Source organism: Odontesthes bonariensis, chromosome 6 (assembly GCF_027942865.1).
Source record: "Odontesthes bonariensis isolate fOdoBon6 chromosome 6, fOdoBon6.hap1, whole genome shotgun sequence".
Lineage (NCBI taxonomy): Eukaryota > Metazoa > Chordata > Actinopteri > Atheriniformes > Atherinopsidae > Odontesthes > Odontesthes bonariensis.
In genome coordinates this window covers 22,740,087-22,758,407 of record NC_134511.1, presented here as the reverse complement: position 1 = coordinate 22,758,407, position 18,321 = coordinate 22,740,087, and the positions used below count along the sequence as shown (strand labels likewise).

The 18,321-nt window shown below is 43.0% G+C and overlaps 1 protein-coding gene across 4 annotated transcripts; it reads right to left on the bottom strand.

Moving 5' to 3' along the window:
* Positions 1 to 895: 895 nt before the first annotated feature.
* On the bottom strand, positions 896 to 17,855 carry LOC142382280 (tRNA (32-2'-O)-methyltransferase regulator THADA). Of its 4 annotated transcripts, XM_075467975.1 has the most exons (32): positions 17,670 to 17,855; positions 17,376 to 17,556; positions 17,207 to 17,293; positions 17,094 to 17,121; positions 16,863 to 17,011; positions 16,661 to 16,783; positions 16,453 to 16,573; positions 14,978 to 15,123; positions 14,802 to 14,886; positions 14,589 to 14,725; positions 13,497 to 13,694; positions 12,673 to 13,402; positions 12,200 to 12,352; positions 11,925 to 12,034; positions 11,675 to 11,835; positions 11,428 to 11,591; positions 11,196 to 11,351; positions 10,960 to 11,108; positions 10,708 to 10,848; positions 10,514 to 10,618; positions 10,233 to 10,433; positions 9,993 to 10,143; positions 9,413 to 9,668; positions 8,154 to 8,390; positions 7,873 to 8,077; positions 4,733 to 4,921; positions 3,920 to 4,179; positions 3,338 to 3,499; positions 3,215 to 3,260; positions 2,991 to 3,130; positions 2,699 to 2,901; positions 896 to 2,618 (listed from the first exon to the last, which is right to left on the bottom strand). In XM_075467975.1, exons 1-32 carry the CDS (start codon positions 17,786 to 17,788, stop codon positions 2,371 to 2,373), a joined length of 5,541 nt encoding a protein of 1,846 aa, XP_075324090.1. In that variant the 5' UTR covers positions 17,789 to 17,855; the 3' UTR covers positions 896 to 2,370. The 4 variants fall into 4 exon arrangements, 3 of the variants coding, with proteins under 3 accessions (XP_075324090.1, XP_075324089.1, XP_075324092.1); XM_075467974.1 differs by having other exon boundaries at positions 2,991 to 3,260; XR_012769925.1 differs by having other exon boundaries at positions 2,535 to 2,618; positions 2,699 to 2,813; positions 2,991 to 3,260.
* Between the last annotated feature and the right edge of the window lie 466 nt (positions 17,856 to 18,321).

Here is an 18,321-nt window from a genome sequence, read left to right as displayed (position 1 = left end):
TGAAGCCACTTTTCAAATAGATGCTTACCCAGTTTTCAGGCAATTGCCACAGCAAACAAACAGCATCTGTCCAGTATGCTCCATCACAGTCAACGTTCCAGGCCTGATCTTTTTCTCCTCTTTCAGTGTCCCATAAATGTATCACGGTGTCTCATGGTCTGGAAGTCATTCCATCGTTCCATTAACCAGGGGTTTCTACCTCAACTCTATCGTGTTGTTTTGGGGGTTTTTTTATAAAAAGGGAAGCTGTATGATGGTAGAATGCCATTGAATATGAATATACTAAAGAGAATATATCATCTTGATTCAGAAGTTTAAAAAACGCCTGAAATAAGATGGAATAGCCTGTAAGTTACAAAAGCATAAGGTTTTTAAGCATTCATTTTCCAGAAATGTTTCTCTAAAACAGGGAAATGTTTCAGTTGAAAATTTGATTCAATTTTCTTTTGTCGTCATTGTTTTTGCAGCTGATCACCTCACATTTACGACTTGAAAGGAGCAATGTAGAGGTTCAAAAGTGTTTTTTGTGCAATAAGAAGCTCTCATCATATGAAGCATATTTGCAGAGTCACGGCATTAATATTTATTTCATCCTATGCAGCATAAAATGCACAAAATGTTATTCAAAATAATTGAATTCATTATGGTTGTTACAATTATTAGAAGTGCACTAGTCATTTTTCTCTCTTGCCATTTTTTCACAAAACCACTTGATCCAACAGTGGAAAAACACTACTTGCAACACTAATGCATCAAATGGCACCCATATGCCTGTATTTATGTGCACACCTCATGACGGAGGCTGTACCCACTCTACTTGGCCTTGTTCCCTGTTGCCATAGCTAATCATTTAAGTAGCAGAAAGGAGGCTTACCGAGAGCCCAGATACCCTCAGTTACAATAGCAAAGGCTTTTATTAAACCATATGGTCATTTTCCACTTTTATGTACATGAGGCCTTCAGGATATCTACAACCGTGCTCACCTTAAACTGACTTCTAAAACTTTACTGTCAGGAATAAGACATTTGGCATGTTGTTGTTCCAACACAAACACATGAATACAAAGTACAGTATAATGAGTCAATGTCTTTTCATTAAAAATGGACTTTCTTTCAGGCACACTGAAAAGCTGTCTGCAGCTCACAAAGAATATGTACGTCAGTATCATCTAAAAGCAAATTATTTAAGGCTAAGCTATGCACCTTAGACCTGAATTACTGTCAGTCAGTCAGCAGCATACATTTTAATCAGTAAATGTGTGGCTTAATGAAATATTTAATGAACTTTTGATGATTTAAGATCATTTTCGCAAGCTCAGTTTTGCCCTACAAGTTTCATCATGTAGCATTTTTGGTTTTTTTGTGGGGATCTTAAAGAGAACAAGTTCCTTTTAGGCCCACGGACACACAACTGAGCTCTGCACGTTGGGCGTGGACTTTGCGTGGGTCATACGAAACACATATTGCATAAGATTTGTGTATGAATCATTTCCACAGGCTTACTGTCATAGGTGTTGTATAATCCAAATCCTCAACAGTGCAACACTTGATGCGAGCACAATGCAGGTGTGAATAGAGGTAAAGAAAAATGAGTAAAAAATAAACACAAAACTGCACACTGTGCTGGTTAACACTGGACCACTCTACACTAAGAACTGCATCAACTCTGATAAAACCATACAAGGAGCCTAACTTGACCAATCCCAGCATGTCTTGCATGCCGGTGTTCGTCTAATCCAAGGAGCCATTCAACAACACCAGTAGGGGATCTAATGATGTAAGACTCTTTGAGTGCGTGGTCTGTTGCGGGGCAACCACCAGCTCTCTATCAGATCCATTTAATCATCACTAGTTCTGATGTGGTTGACAGATAAGACACTCATTCAGACAGAAGGCCTCTAATGGAACATTAAACCCATATCATATTCCCCTGCTGGGTCGAAGGCAGGCAGCTTTTCTAGATGCTGTTGTATTACATCATTGCATTAATCTGAGTCTCACCACTGCTGCAGCTGAGAACTACTTAGAATGAAAGGGGACAGGAGAACTATGCCGTGGTGACTGCTAAAAAAATAAATGTCAAGGTAAACAACCTCTACAACTCTAACTTCCAAAGCCCAGGGAGTCCCTTCTCTGTACAGCAACGTGATCAACACAAGAGCCGACACTGAACTCTAACATAACTTCACTGGCCTCCCAAGTGCTGGTGTACTGCAGCATCAGCAACTGCAGCACTCATTTAAGCTTAGGGGAACACATGTGCATGTCATGTGCATTCTTAAAATATAACATAACAGGTCATTTTATACCGAGCTACATCGGTTAAAAGGTTTCGCTCGTTGAGTGTCCCAAAATGGCTCCACTGCTCCGTCACAGTGGCAGCTCTCCAAGCAGAGCAGCCCGTAAAGATGAGGGAAAGTGGACACCGTTCTGACTGAGCAGCGCACAAACTTCCTGTAAACTCGTTTGCATCGATGAAACGTCACAAACGTGGCGCACGCTAGCAGATGTTTTCAGGTGACGGAGGAGAAAGGCAGCCCTGGTGAACAGGCCACACAGCGTGCTGTGGAAATGTGGGTCCGTGAGGAGAGCCAGCCAAGAGGCAGTCAGTGTCCCAGCTACAAAAACAACAAAACAATTGGAATCTAATGCAGAACTTTGGGAATGAACCACAGAGATTGACACGCTAATGTGGTACCTGGCTGGAGCTTTTTGCAGACCACAAGGTTATCCAGCACCTGTGCAGCGTTCTCCTCTGCCCATGAATTCAGGCTCTGTGCCAGAGCAGAGGATTGAGAGGATTTTTCAGCCATCTGCAGCAGGTAAGGAAGCACATGTGCAGACATGACGGAAGGCTCTGCAAACACATTGGCCTCATCTTGCTCATACAAGCTGGAGCGCCTGAATAAAAGAGTAATAATGACAGTTAAGTAAAGCTCAGTTGAGGCTACTTAGTTTGCACGGTATACAGATTGAGTGAGGTAACATACCCCGCTGTTGCTGAGGCTTCTCTCAGCACAGATTTGAGGTCAGACTGAGGTAGGTGAGACAGCAGCACCTCCAGTGTGCCTGGAGTATCCCAGCACCGCTCCAGCAGCAGGTCCAAGAGGAGCGGCAGAGCCTGATTGACCTGCATCACATAGACGCTCTTCTGGTTTTCTCCTCCTCTTGCATGAAGGAGCAAAGAAGCAAAACAGGCCGCTTTCAGCCTCACCTGCTGACTTTGGTCCTGCAGCAAGTAAAGGCCTGTGTTGATCAACCTAAACCAGAAAGATGCAACATTTTTAAATTGGATTCTTTAGAGTGTGTCAACGTCATGATCGTATTTCCTTCATACCGGATCACAATGGCAGGGAGAGTGCTTTTTTCCCTCATAAGTGGAACTCCAGCCGCACAAAGAGCTTCACCACACGCCATCCTGAGTACTTCGGAGGCGCCTGGCGCCCGCTGGTATTCCACAATGCCACACCAGCGCTGGAGTAAGGATATCTTTGCACTACTGGTGAAACACAAGCAGAAAAGTCAACTCTACAGGATCACTCAATCAAATTTCAATCAAATTGAATTTATATAGCCCTTTACAATCACCAACTGGTACTCTAAGTGCTTTACAACAGGATAAAAAACAACAATACGTAAAACAAAACATAAAACACTATTCAAAAATGGTAAAAGGGCTAAAAGTGCTGCAGGGCATTAAAAGCCTTCCAGAAGTGCAATAAAATTAATTGAATAAAATTTGTATAAAATTAAGATAATTAAAAAAAAAAGAGCGGATAGAATGAGCATAGTGGCCCTAATCAGAGTTGGAACGCCAGTCTAAAAAGGTGGGTTTACAGCTTCGATTTAAAAAGGCCGATGACATATGACATATCCAAGAGTGTGACTTGAAATAAAGAAAATAAAAATGTATAAAAACCTGGAGACTGGAAATTGAGAGAGCAGCAGACTAGCAGCACACAGAGCCTGAGAGAGGAAGTCTGGACCCCCTTTCTGGTCCTCCAGGTCCGTAAGCAACAAATCAAGACACTCGAACAGAAAAGCATCCCCCAGTGGGGTCAAGTGTGGCAGGCGTTGAGGTAAAGTAGAGCTACCATTGGTCATCACTACTACCAGGGCAGCGAGGTATGTTGTTCGATACTCCACACTGCGGCTTAATAAAGCCTCCTTCAAGTTTAACTGGAAACAGAGAACATTTCAACAGCGGTACATCTCAGTTCAGAGGACAATATCATATCTGTAGCAGAACTTAAAATGTACTCCATATCACCGTCATCATCAGTGAAACTCAATCAGATTCATTAAAAGAGGGATAAACACATGCTGTAAAAAAAAAGAAAAAAAAGAAACAAGGCCACATAAACAGTAGTCTATCTTTCTCCACTGTCTGTAGATATGCAGTATCACCTCTTATCAAGCTGAAGGAGTAAGGCTTTATCTAAATGGTGAACTCTAACACAACAACTGTATACTTCTGCACGACTGCACTTGAGCGTCTTCTGTTGCAGATCACAGACACGCCCTTTCGTTTCCCAGCAGGGAATAAACACATTTTGGTCCCAGGTGGCATTAGAATAGAGGCCCAGCTACACCTCCAAGTTATCCTGACTTTGTCTTTCAAGAAGTTTGTTGTCCAACTTAAGCCGTTAAACTGGTTTCTTAAAACGGCTGTTTTTTTCCCCCCCTTCTTCTTTTTCTCATGCTGAAGTAATGCGAGCAGATCATATCGCACCTGCAACACACTTTGGATGACTTCCTTCAAGCCAGTCAGCTCCAAACCCCGCCCATCCAGCAGCCAGACAACCAATGAGAGCCTCAGATCAGGGCTCGCTGCAGAGAAGCTGTCCCAGATCTTGCATGCCCACTTTACATCGCTGCATAGGAAAAGGACGGCTTGTTGATGGAAGGATGACAGCCCAATCTGTGGAGATCACATAGATGAAGCATCAGATATACCGGGACCCTTAACTTGTGGTTAAATGGTCCTGAAAACTTAGTTTCTGACTGCTTTGGGTCAACATGAAAGCTCTGTTTTGAATCCTGAAAGTATCCCACACAATATCTCTTTAAATGAACCAAAAAAAATATTTGCAATCATTCTGACCCTTAAAGAAAGGCTGTGTTGTATCATGATAAAGTGTTATGCATTATGTATTAGACTGGCTTTGACACGGAGTTAGTGCACCTTAAAGGGGAATTCCTGTATTTTCAACATTAAGCCTCTTTTCTGAGTCGTCTGCAATGTTTTAGAACCCCCCTCACCGCTTTTTTGATGTTTACTGCTGTCTCTGGTATTTGCCTAATTTTGATTCTTCTCAACCTGCTTCAGAACGGCTAGTCATGTGCATGTCTTAAAAGGTCAGTAAAAGCACAATAAACCTCCGTTTTCAAAATAATCAACTCACCGGAGTGGTTACTGGTGTGCACTGGTAATCCATATCAAATTTCGTAGCGAAAAGTTGCTTCTGTCGTGTTTTCTTTGACATTTTGTAAATCCCATTGAGTTCTGTTGAAGACTGGACATTCGTCAATAGCGGACATTTTTGTAGTTCTCTAGCACCGGAAATGCTGCTAGGTGTATTGCATTTCCGGTGCGAGAGAACTACAAACATGTAAACATCAAAAAAGCGGTGAGGGGGGTTCTAAAACATTGCAGACGACTCAGAAAAGAGGCTTAATGTTGAAAATACCGGAGTTCCCCTTTAACTGTGGCTTGCTCAGATACAGTATATGTCTGATATTTGGTGCGTAAGTTGTTGTTTAAAGAGCTAATCAAAACTGCTATTTACACTTTGTTATGATGCGCAGCTGCTTCCGTTCCTGATTGAGGATGCAACTATGAGATGGCAGTGGTTTGGTCAGGGCTCTAGCTGTTGCAATGGTTTCTTAAGTCTCTGGCTGTGACTTATTAGCTCATCTTTGAATTGTATGTCATGCAAGAGAAAGAAACTTTTGTAACATCAACTCACTGACTGAGTAACAAGCAGGAAACCATTTACACCTTAAAAGTTGCTGCCTGCAACAGTGAGATTAACCATTCATTTTTCTTGTCTATGTATTAAGTAGCAAAGATCAAATACCAGGAAAGCATCGTTTCATTTTTGGGAAGAGGTTACCATGACGTATTTAATCTTAATGACAATAAAAACTTAGTTGGCACCAAGCCCATTCCCTCTTTAAGCTTTTTAAAACGAGTTTATGAATTCATGAGCATAAATATCTCAGTATTTTGATCAGCTCTTCGCCATATGGTTTTATGAGCTTAACTTGCTGAATTGCTGGGGAAACTTTGATTAACTTGGAAGGTTTTAGCAATTCTATTATGGGCCACTTGATTTTAGCATTTGTTTTTCTATTAAATGCTATTAGTATTTTTTTCTTGAATCACAACAGAACATCAGACTAAAGCACATCACCGACCTTTAATAAATTACTTAATTATACAGCATGAAGTTATAATGAAGTTATGAATGAATCTAAATTCTATACTTACGGCCATATACCTGTATTAATGCTAATCTATGTGCTAATGGCCATGAAACCTGACTGCAACTCATTTAGAAATATTGCTTCATTGTCTGTCTTGGTAGTGAAACCGATAGCAAGATATTGAGACAAAAAGGACAGCATGCTCCATGGGAGTATCCACTTGTTCTTTTTGCAAGTAAGCAATGAGTCTAAATATGAGAACATCGGTCTAATATTTGATCTTGTGGTCATTTATATAGTGGTTGGCCAATGCATATAGAACTGCTCTGTTGAAAGAGTGGCAACATATTCTTTGAAATGAGCCACACCTTACTGGTGTCTGTACATGCAGCTAATGTTAAACTAACAGCACTACACCCCTGCTAATAACTATATGTAACGCTGAAAACACAAAGCAATCTTGTGTGGGAGTTTGTTCGTGCGTGGTCGTGTCGGCTGAGTGTTGTATAGAAGCTCTCGTGTTCCTGAACACTTTGGGTGTATTGCCTGAACCCTTGTTAAATCTCAGGCCGTCTGGAGCAGTAAAGATTAACAACGGCTCAGTAAAAGGGGGCCAAATTCATAGCATCTTGGATTCAATCACGATAACAACCATAACCAGAGAATAAACATGCATCAGTGCAGAAAATGTGCGTAGATGTATTAAAGGCGGGGTAGGGGATCTTTTTCTGGAACATTTTTTTACATATTGCTTGAAATACTCTTCACACCCTCATTGCAACCAATTAATTAAAAGTTTTGACACAAATATGAAAAGTTTTAGTGGCCTCTAGAACGTACAATCTAGGAAAAACAGTATCCAATCATTGTGAACGGACCGTTCACAATGATTGGATACTGATGCCGTCTATCAAACTGCAATCTGCTCCTCCCTCCCCCTCCTTCCCCCTGTGCGCGTACCCTGCTCCGTGAACGTCCAGAAGCTTGGCAGGAAGCTAAACTAGAGCCAGCTTGGCTAGCACCTAGCATTATTAAACGTACAGTTAGCATATACTAAATACTAAATACGGCAACGATCGATGCTTGCTGTCAGAACAGCGCTCGTGCACCTTCGTGCTCGTGCGCGTTCATGTACTCTAGAGGCGTGCCTTCGGGGGAAAAGTGAAGAAAAGGGTTGGGACTTTTTACCTGTGTATTTTCAAAATGCAGCTTCGCTGGACTCAAAATCCAGGATCTCCTACCCTACCTTTAATCCATTGCTCAGAATAAAATACTAATTGAGAAATAGCTTTTAGGGCCATTAGAGAGCATGCAAATGCAATGTCTCTGGTCTCTGGTGCATGTCAACAATCTCTCCCTGTTCCCAACAGTGTGTCTTTGTAATCAACAACGTATCCTCTTAAAAATAAAAGCCTCATATATGGTCGCCAGCACGTCACACACCTGAAGACCCTGCTGAGGTGTTTGGAGGTCATGCGTGAGTGTGTCACTGAGCTGTGACAGGAAGCTCTCAGAGCAGTGTCTTCTTAAAGTCTCGACCACCCCGAGGTAGACCACTCTGACCAGAGGGCAGCGCTGCGCTTCAGTGACCAGCCACAGCGAGGCCTGCGCTCTGCTCAGCACCTCGCGCAGGTCATCCCAAGAGGCACTGTCAGTAGACACACAGCAAGATTTCAAAGCCAGAAGTGTGAGGTGAATTAATAAACAGCTCTTTTAAGTCTCACCTGTCTGTGCAGAGAACTCTTTCAAGAATGGCTTTGATCTGCAGCAGCTGCCCATGGAGCTGGTTGTGGCAGCGGCACTCACGAGGACTCGGTAGTTGAGCAGTCAGTTTGATGAGGATGCCCGTGTACTCCGAGGGGGGAGTCATGGCAACCAGAGCCTTAGAGGCCATCACTCTCACACTGTAAATAGGACTAGCAGACAGCTGGAGTAAGGGCGCCAGGAAGTCTGATGAAGTTCTGGCAGACAAAAAAAAAAAAAAAATAAATAAATAAATAAATAAATAAATAATCAGAGGATCTTCACTCAGTAAGAAAATTCAGGAAGGAAAATTATGCACTTCCAAAAGGTTTTTGTAGCAATGCAGTGAAAACAAATTCTGGCCTGTTTTAGGAACAGTGCAACACATTGATACTACCACCAGCAGCAACATAACTTTTCATGAAGACAAGAAACAGAGGTGTGCACCGAGCACAGAGGATAAGAAATGGTCGCGCTGGGGTTATGTGCTGGACTTGGCCAGAAAACATGGATTCTGTATCTTGTTGACACCGTCAGGATTGCAGTTCCACCCTGCTTCCAGCATTCATGCTTAGTCAAGCCAATTGCCTTTGGCTCTTGCGACATACTTACCGCACGTTTAATGTGGTATCGATCTTACTTTTGGCAGAAAACAAATGTATGAATTCTTCAAAACTCAAACCATCAGTCTAATGCAAACAAGGGCAGAGAAGCTTCTCAGTTTAAAGAGCCCACATTATCCCAATTCACAAGTTCAACATTCCATTCTGGTAAATGCTTCAATGAGAAACAAACCAAACAAAGTCACTGCAGCACCTCTGGTCATCTGCTGTTTGAAACACTGTTTTAGTTTCTGTCTCTTTCCAGCCTCCCCCTTCTGAAAAAAGCCTGGATTGATCTGATTGGCCAGTTAGTTGTTCTAAAATTGGAGAGTGCAACTCAGCTACTCATTCTTTGTTTGTGGTACGTTAAACTAGCCACTGAGCAGGTATTACACAAATATTTCATTGTGATGAAGACAAGTTAAATAAAAAATACTTTAAAGGCTACAGCACAAACGACGTGTTTCAGCCAGGAGCATAGTCCTCTACCAGAGACAAATTACTCCAATTGGTGAGCTTTTGAACTTTTTGCTGCACTATATGAACTATATAACACTGATGGTTCCAAAGATCCCAAGATGACAACTTTAATCAAAATCAAGCTGGCTCAAGATCTTAATGTATATATGAACAGTAACCTCTCTGTTGAGTCTTGGGCGCCAGGCTGGAGTTGGGCCAGCAGAGTGAGGACAGGGTAGAGCGACGGCTGAAGGTGTAGCTTGGCCTCGTTGGTCGGACCCTGGAGGTTTTGAGCTGCCTCTCTCAGCTCACCCAGGAGGAATGGCTGGAGCGCAGGATAGTGGAAGAAGAAGGCAGCGGGGGACATGCTATGCTGGGTCGGGCCAGACTCCTCACTACTGGACCGCTGGCCGAGCATTCGCGTGCACAGAGAGCCTAGAAGCACATTTTCAAATAAGACGGCTTAATTACTGTATTTATTTCAAGCAAAAATGAGAAAAAAATCTTTATTTTCTGACTCTGAAACAGCAGTGAACCGATTAAGTTTTAATCTAAATTTGAATACAGATAAAATAGGTCAAAATTGAGATGTTATTATTTTGTCACTTTATGACATTTTATATACTTACCGATGGTACAGTTAAATGAGAAAATGCCAGGTGGAATATTACACAACTCACAAAAGTAATACTTCATACCACAAACAAAGGCTAAAAGTAAACCAAAAAGACCAACGACACGAAGGTGTCTGTGCCTCACTGTAAAGCTGCAGCGCGGCGTTCCTCATGGCCCAGCAGCGAGAACTGAGCAGAGTGAGAGACAAGATGGCTACAGCAGGCGCAAACTGAAGGACGGCTACTCCCAAACCTGAACCGCGCACCAGGGCCTGCAGAGTGTGAACGGCACACACCTATAAGGGAGAGGACCAATTATGTGAAAACACCCGTCTTTCTGGCTGCAAGTGCCGACAACCTTGTTCTTGCTGTGGTGTCTACACACCTGGGGCAGGTCCAGTGTTTGGTCCCAGTTCTCATCCAGAGGGGTTTTGGCTGTGTCTAGTAAGGTTTGCATGCTGAGGCCTAACAGTGGCCTTGCTTTACTGGCCTCCTCTGCTGACACAACACACAGGATCAGCATGGGCAACCCCGCAGCCCGCCGGGTCACAGATGTGGAACGAGGGCACTGCACGACCTGTAATCCCTATCAATAAATAGATACATCTATATGACAGCAGTCTAGGAACTCTTGTTAACAATAAAAAACAAACAAGCATTGCTCACTTGTTTAAGCATTTGGGCTGGAATATCCTTAAGCTCTGCATCACCGCTGCTCAAAAGGGAGGCGCAGAACTTTGTGAATCCGATACAGCAACCCTCTACTGCCCCCTGGTGAGAAAAAAATTTAGATTTCTGAAAAGAACCGATGAAATCCAGGGTTGATGCCTCCAAAAAAAAAAAAACTTTTAAAAACTTACCCAGTGACGGCATTTAAGAAGAATATTCTTGAATACTTTTGATGCTCTCACTAGGTCCTGTTTGGTCAGAAGACAATCGCTGAGCTGTTTGGAATCTGTAAGAAGTTTCTCGACCAAAGAACCTAAAAGAATTCCAACTTCCTGCCAGGAAAATATTGAGAAAAAACACACACACAACAAATATCAAACCAAATTATGAGAATTCGGCCATCTTCTCACACTAAGTGTCAGGTTATCGTGCTTCTGTCGCACCTTAAGGGAGACCCAGCAGCAGGTGAGAACAAGACTGTGCTCTTCGGACAGAAGGATGCATTCCTCTCCGTCTGCGTGGCCACCTCCAGACCCTTGTGATATCAGAGAGCTGATGGCATTTCCCATATCACAAAAAGAAGGTGGGGCATCTAAGACGGAAGAAAGTCATTTGATGCATGGTGTCTAAATAAGATCTGAAATAACTCTGCATAGTTTCTGCAGATTTGCTACTTTACCCTTTTCAGTATCATGATCAGCATAGAGAACGCTGAGCAGCAGCAGAGAGATGTTCTCCAGCAGGTGAAGCACCTCAGTGACCACACTGCGGTCCAGTGTGTCACAGACACTGCTGGGTGACTCAAGCAGACACCTCTGAAGGGCACACAGCACTCCTGCAATGTAATTCATTGCAGGATTTAAATAGAGCTTAATATCATTTCGATAAATGCGTGTGGACTTTACTCTCACCATGTATTGGCTTGGTTCTGGCTGCAAGCATCATATCTACTTTGGCTGTCTGATAGTGCTCCTCTAGTTCCTTCACCAGGTCTCTGACCAAGCATGGGGTTTTCGGGGTTTTTCCACTGCCGAGACTAAGGTTCAAACTGCAGTCCCCGTGCTGCTCTCTTGATCTGCACAAAGATCAACCGATGGCAGTTCATCAATCAAAGCAGGTGCAACTCTGAAAAAGGCCACGAGAAGAGGCGAGGCTTACTTCTGGAGGAGGACCTTCGTCGCGAGCGCTCCCATTTGGGCCTCCTGCACCCGTGGACTGCACAGGAGCTGCTTGGTTCTCGTGTTCAGCACTGCCGCGATGTCATCTGGGAAGCTGGGTGGAAAAAATCTCAACAACAGCCCAGTGGAGAGCTCCCGAATCTGAAGGGAGAACAAAAAATACCCTAGTATCTTAAACTTCAATCAATTTGAGCACAAAGGAAACACAAGATAAGATGAAGCAGTTCTACCTCATTTGTAGAATCTTCCAAACAGCTGATGAGAACCAGTTGTTTTGTCCTGCAGAGGAAATCCCACTGTCCTCTTTGTCTGGCATAATCAATAAGAGTCCCCATATTTGCTGCAAAAATAATATCTGGTACTTTATTAAAGGCTAATTTAATATGCACTTTTTTATTGTTATTATTAAACAACAATCGTGCACTGTAGTGTGTAATAGCCATTTATACATGTGGCTGTATAAATGGCTTTGGGTTTTTTTGCCTACATCCCCCCCATCACTGACCTGGAGGCTGTCCTTTCTTTTTTTCAGGACTCCAGGTGTCTGTGCAGGTCTCCAAGACTGCACACAGCAACAACAGTGCAGTCTTCTTCCTCTGATAACTGTGTCCTGGTGCCAGGGAGCTGAATGGAAGTTGGCTTAACCACTCTACAAACCCTGTAGGACGTACGAAAAAGCTTCCCTGAACAGAAGAATAAATCAAATCGAAACATTTTCTGAAAAATCTGAAAAGAAAGAGTGCTGAAGGCTGGATCCAGGTTGCCTTTTCTGTTATCCTTGTGCTGACTCTTGAGATTGTTTCCAATGACATGTTTAATAATGAATTCAAATTGGAATATAGGTGTTTAAATATATCATGGTTTCGATGCTTTCATATCATAAAGTTAGTACTTTATGATGTTGGTAATAAAAAAACGAACATTAAGATGTCACATAATAAGGTAAGAACATGAACTTGCAGCTCACTATTTTCTCACCAATGCCTTGCTCCAACATCTCTTGCGATCTCTCAGAATGAGCGGCATCTCCTTTCCTTTTGACCTTCAGTCCTTTGATATGAGCTAAGCAGCCGTCTCTGATACGAGCCAGAAACCTCCTCACTCCAGCCTGGAAATGTTGACGAAAAGGCGAGGACTCGCAGTTTAGGTTCTGAGGAATGAACGTCCTCATTATCGCCATTTCCTCCGCGGTCGGGGTATCTTTGGTCTTTGGGCTGCAGCAAAGCAGACTCAGAGCAGCAAGACGGATTTTGTCATCGGCGGACCCGAGAGCTCGTTGCAGTGTTTCGAAGGTGGAACTGCCCTGATTAGCCCAGGGAGAGCGACCGGTTACGGCTCGGTAGGAGCTCAAGATACAGGCCCAGGCGTGGAGATGACCGGGCGCGTTAGGGTCCAGAGGGGCCAGTAAAAGGTCCACGGCAGAGGGGAAAACCTGAAAGGTGCAGGGCAATAGGTGTGTTGAGCTGCTGTTCTGTAGAAGAGTCACTTCAGATGTCAGAGCATTATGAAGGACGGGCTGCCAACGTCTGGCCCAGTGTCCGGCCAGATCCAGCTCAGTGAGTGAGGAGGACATGAGCGAGCTACCACAAAGCTCTCGCCTCTGCTGCTGGACCAGACGTTTATAAAGCTCGGATCCACATGGTGACAGGTGATTGGTCGATAAGCACTTCAGGAGATGACTGTGTATTTCAGCATATTGATCCAGCACCTGATTGATCATAGAAAGACATAAACAAGAAAGTAAGTCATTAAGACTAATTAACAGAACATCGTTAAGGCTGTAACGACCCTTAAATCCTCACCATGTCTGTACCCAGATACGGCAACAGGGCACAAAGGCGCTGATATTTGGCTTTGGCCTCCCACGGTAGTTTCATCACTCGCTGAAGCAGGGTAAGATAAAATGTCTTGTCTGCATCACAAAAGTGCTCACAGTCCTTTTCATAGAGGTTCAGCAACAGAATAAAGCCACTGCTTGCACATTCAGGCACCCCTTCTACCTGCAAATGCAGCATGAGACAAATGTCACCAAACAACTTCTGAAGGTAATGTGAAATTTAATAAACAAAGAAGCTAACGTGAGGGCTACTAATACACAGTCCAGACAGTCAGTTCTCAGAAAAAAACGGCACGTGTATTTTTTTCCGGACTCTAAGCAACGGCACATCAAATTCAGGAGATCGAGCCCTTTTAAAATATGGTGACAGATTGAGAGCCATAAGAGTGACTCCACCAGATGAGTCTGCCAGATGAGATGGTGTGCTCTCTGTCTGGAGCTGTTGGGTTATTTTCATGATTACGATAGCAGTTGAGATTTCTGTCATCATACGACTTTGTACCACAACTCTACTGACTTTCCCTGGATGTTTTTGGGGAGTGCAGCTTAACTCACCACTGTGGTTTTGGACATGAAGTCTTCTGTTAGTCATTCAATCACCACGCAGATGTTTTTCGAGTCTTCCACAAGACTTGTGCCTCTCGCTCTGCCAGGCATTTTGTCATTTTCTAGTTTTTCCCCGAGGCCAGCTGTTGATTCTGGCGAACCCCTCGCATTGTTCACTTCTTTACCCGCAAGGTCATGTGTTTACTTTTAACTGAAACTTGGATGTAAAAAAAAAATGAGAACTCTCATCTTGCAGTCACCTCACCAGTCACATGGACTCTATTTTACGCATTGGATTATTGTCGAAATGATACACGTGCTGTCCAAGAAACATTTAGCGGCTCGGCTCTTTTGTTAAAAGCTTTTACAAGAGTATAATCTATTTCAAGTGTAGTAATAATTCTTTTGTTTTCAATTGGCTGCGTTGAAACGCACACTTGTACAGAACTCACAAACCCTTTACAAACTTCTTGCGTTGAATATTATCGTATAATGATGTTGAGCGACTCACTGGGCTCTCTGCGTTGGTCCAGATAATGTCAACGAGTTGCCGCTGCCGACTGCCGTCGTCAGGCAGAAGGCGAACAGCCGTCATCTTCCAGAGATCCGGCTGACATTCTTTCGCTCTCTTCAGCCACAGTGTTAACGCTGCAATAATGTGTAATATTTGAACAGGTGGTATAACCATTCAACCACACAAACAAACACTCTGGACATCACCCACCTTCGAACGATAAGTGGTGACAGTCCAGCTTCTCGTCGCACAACGCATAAACCAGAGGAAACAAACCTTCAAGCAGTAAACATGTCTGAAAAAAAAAAGGACAGAAAAGATTTGGTAATGAAAGCAGGAATAAGAGAGAGAGCGTAATCTGCAGGCAAACTTCCAAGTAGATTTACTGGTGTGGCATCATCGCGTGAACTGAGTAAAATGTGAGGTGGGCAGCAGGTCAGGAGGCCCCTGCTCACAGCCAGCCGGTCCACTCCGTCCTTCCTTACAGGGTCACACTCCAGCTGCAGAGCACCAACAGTCAGCAGCCAGGGCTCTGAGAAGCAACGGGAACAGCAAGTCTTCAGCCAGGAACCTCCACACATTCACACAGCAGTGACAAATGTTCTCTTTTCTTCTTCTTCAATTTTTTTGTGGATTTGGTTTAGATTGTATCTAGTGCACAAACAGCACAGTCATGTAAAAAAAAAGTCAGAAGTTCATGTTATGGAATCCAGCTGTTCCATAACATGAACATTTGATCCTCTTTGAAAGAGATAAAGTTGATAGTCTTATACCAAAAAGGAAAATACATGTTGTATTGATAGACTGCATTGTAAAAAAAAAAAAAAACATCTACAAATGCAAAAGTCTTCAAAAGAAAATGGAGGAACACAGCATTTCAGCCCGTGTCTCTGAAGTGTTTGACTCCAGCTTTATTGTATCTTATTGTAAGCATCACTATGTTTCTAAAATAACTTTTCAACACAATATTTCCAGGAGATTCACATCATAGTAGACCCACCCATAACCTCCATGTTTTTGCAGCTCCTTGGTGAATTTTCTGGTGTTCTGAGTCTCATTATTCTATTAAAAGGTCCACTTCCAGTTCAATTTTAAGCTTGAGTTAGAATCTAGAAACAACTCTTGGACAACTAGCTGCCCAGTCCTGAGACAGTATGACAACCCCAAACCCCCAAGTTCCTTGGTTTATAATATATATAATTTTGGTTGTCTACCATAATGTGGACAAACAACTCATCTGTCCGGAGGGCCTGGTGGATTTCTGTGAATCCGCTGCTATGCTATACTTTTGCTCTAACACTGTTTTTGTACAGAAAAGGCTTTTCTTTGGCACATCCCCCCAAGGGGGTCAGATCTGTGCAATCTCTTTGTGATTGTTGATGCAGCACTGACAGCTGCCTGCAGATCCTGTGACTCTGCCACTGAACAATATACCTTGAAGTGGAATTTCTTTAGCTTATTTACAACGACATTACCCTAGGTAGCCAAAACCTTTTTTTTTTTTTTTTTAAGGGTTTCCTTCGCCACACATTTTTCAGAAGTTTAAATAATCAAGGTTACAGATATTATTCCAAAAGGAGGTTCAAAACATTTGGAACCCCTAATGTAAGCGTTCTCACTTTTTCTGTCTGACAGGTCTGTTTTGTATGACTACAAGACATTAAAGTCTCATGTGTCTTTTGATTATGTCGCTTTTATCAACAGAAACTGTATTGAAGAGGATGAATTATTCATTTAGAAAAAAAAAAAAGCACATCTCAGTTCCAATGGGCACATGCTTACTAGTTCATGTGACTATCTGGTCAAATGTCAGTGTTCGTTTGGCTCAAGCCATTTATAGAGCTGCAGCAACATACAGTACCTATGTGAGAGACCTGCAGCAGACTCCAGGCAGCGGCGCCTCCTGCTCTGCTCTCCGACGCTGTGCTGATCAGCATGGCCACGGCAGTGCCTGCCAAAAGACGAGTGTCCCGGTTGTAGCACTGCAAGAAAGGACACACGAAACAGCTGCAACAACAGATACCAATCTTTTTAATGGCTAATTCAGAACTTTTGAATGAAAAGGTAACCTGTCCAAGTATTATGCCCATAAGAGCCTGCAAGATCGTCTGCACTGCTGGGCTCCTGCGGTCCTCTTCCCACACAAAAGGAGCAACTTCCCTGGACAAGAGCTGAAATATTTGCAAACACACCTGCAGCAACCACAGTTCCCAAGTCAGTAACCAAGATCACAAGAAAAAGGCTCATTCATGATGCATGCTCTCTGCATACCTTGACAGCAAGATAACACAGGGGTCCGTCTCTCGTGGATTCTTGTTGCAATACAATAGGGAACAAGTCAGACACCTTATTCAGCATGGACATGAATGATCCTCGCCACGCCTCACGACCAACAGTGCTGTCCTCCAGGAACATACAGGCTAAGAATGGTTCAAATAAAAGCACGTGAAAACTTGCACATTAAATGAATAAAACTGCAGACCATCTTTAGCCAGCACCAACCTCTCTGTAAATCCTCCAAAGACAGAATCTGAAAAAAGAACACGGTCAAAGGTATCTGCAAGGCCTTTGGAAAGACTTATAACACAAACGAGGGTGAAGGGACAGCTCTGTACCTGATCGCAGAGGACTATGGACTGCAAACTGTGGGTGGTTTCTCTAAAAACCAACTGGTGGTCCACCTTTGCCAAATGTTGCAACATCTATTAAGCAGATATAAAGTTTTCATGAGACTGCATTTTGTGTTAAGCATTGTACAGTGAACGAACACGCTGTGAGGCTTACCTGGTCCACTTTACGACAGGCTGTGGAGATGCCGACCATCTGCAGCTGCAGGGATATGAGGACTCTGACATGGAGCAGGAGATGCTGGTCATCAAAACTACGAAGCTGTGCCTCTGATAGTTGTCTCAGCAGCTGGGCAGCCTCCTCTAAACTGCGCTCCTTACATCTTTTCACGTTATTCCTGTTTATAAAGCAGAATTATTCATCACATCTTATTAAACATCCCACAAATATAGAATTTACAAACGGCACAGGGACAGTTTGACCGAGTTTTGAGTAACATTCAGCACCAACCTGGAGGATTCAGACAGTTTGCCATAGAACAGCTTGAGGGTTTGGCTGACATTTCCAGATATTTGAATCTCGGATATCACACAGTTCTGCAGACTTGTTAACAGGCTTTCAAAAGCCATTCTTGTATTAATTTCTAAGTACGAAAGCCTAATGTTGACACATTACTGAAAGCACATTGGTTTGCTGGTCACGTGACAAAATTCTACTTCTGCTAATCTCAGTGGTCAATCTGGCGGCAACGTGCTGCCACCTAGCGGTTAAAATATGCGGGCCCAGACATTTATTGGAAAAGATCCATAACAAAGAATTTCCCCATTATTGGCAACACCTTTAAGTTTCATATATCAGTGAAGTGAACAATATATCAATTTATACAATTTAGGTCAATTCAGTTCCAGCAGTAAGACATTTTTAGGCTGTTGACTGTCTTTAATGCCTAAATGTGATAAAGGTGTACATGTATCAGTGTAGATTTAAAAAATCGAAGTAAGATTTAGAAATCGTAGTAGAATAAGAGATAAAACATTGTAGGAAATCCACATTTTAGGAGGAACCTCTACTGCCAGGAGTCCTCATGCTTGCAAAATACCGGTGAATCTACCACTCCAGACCAGAAGAGGTCGCTGCTGCTGGTTTCAACAACGTTTTGCGT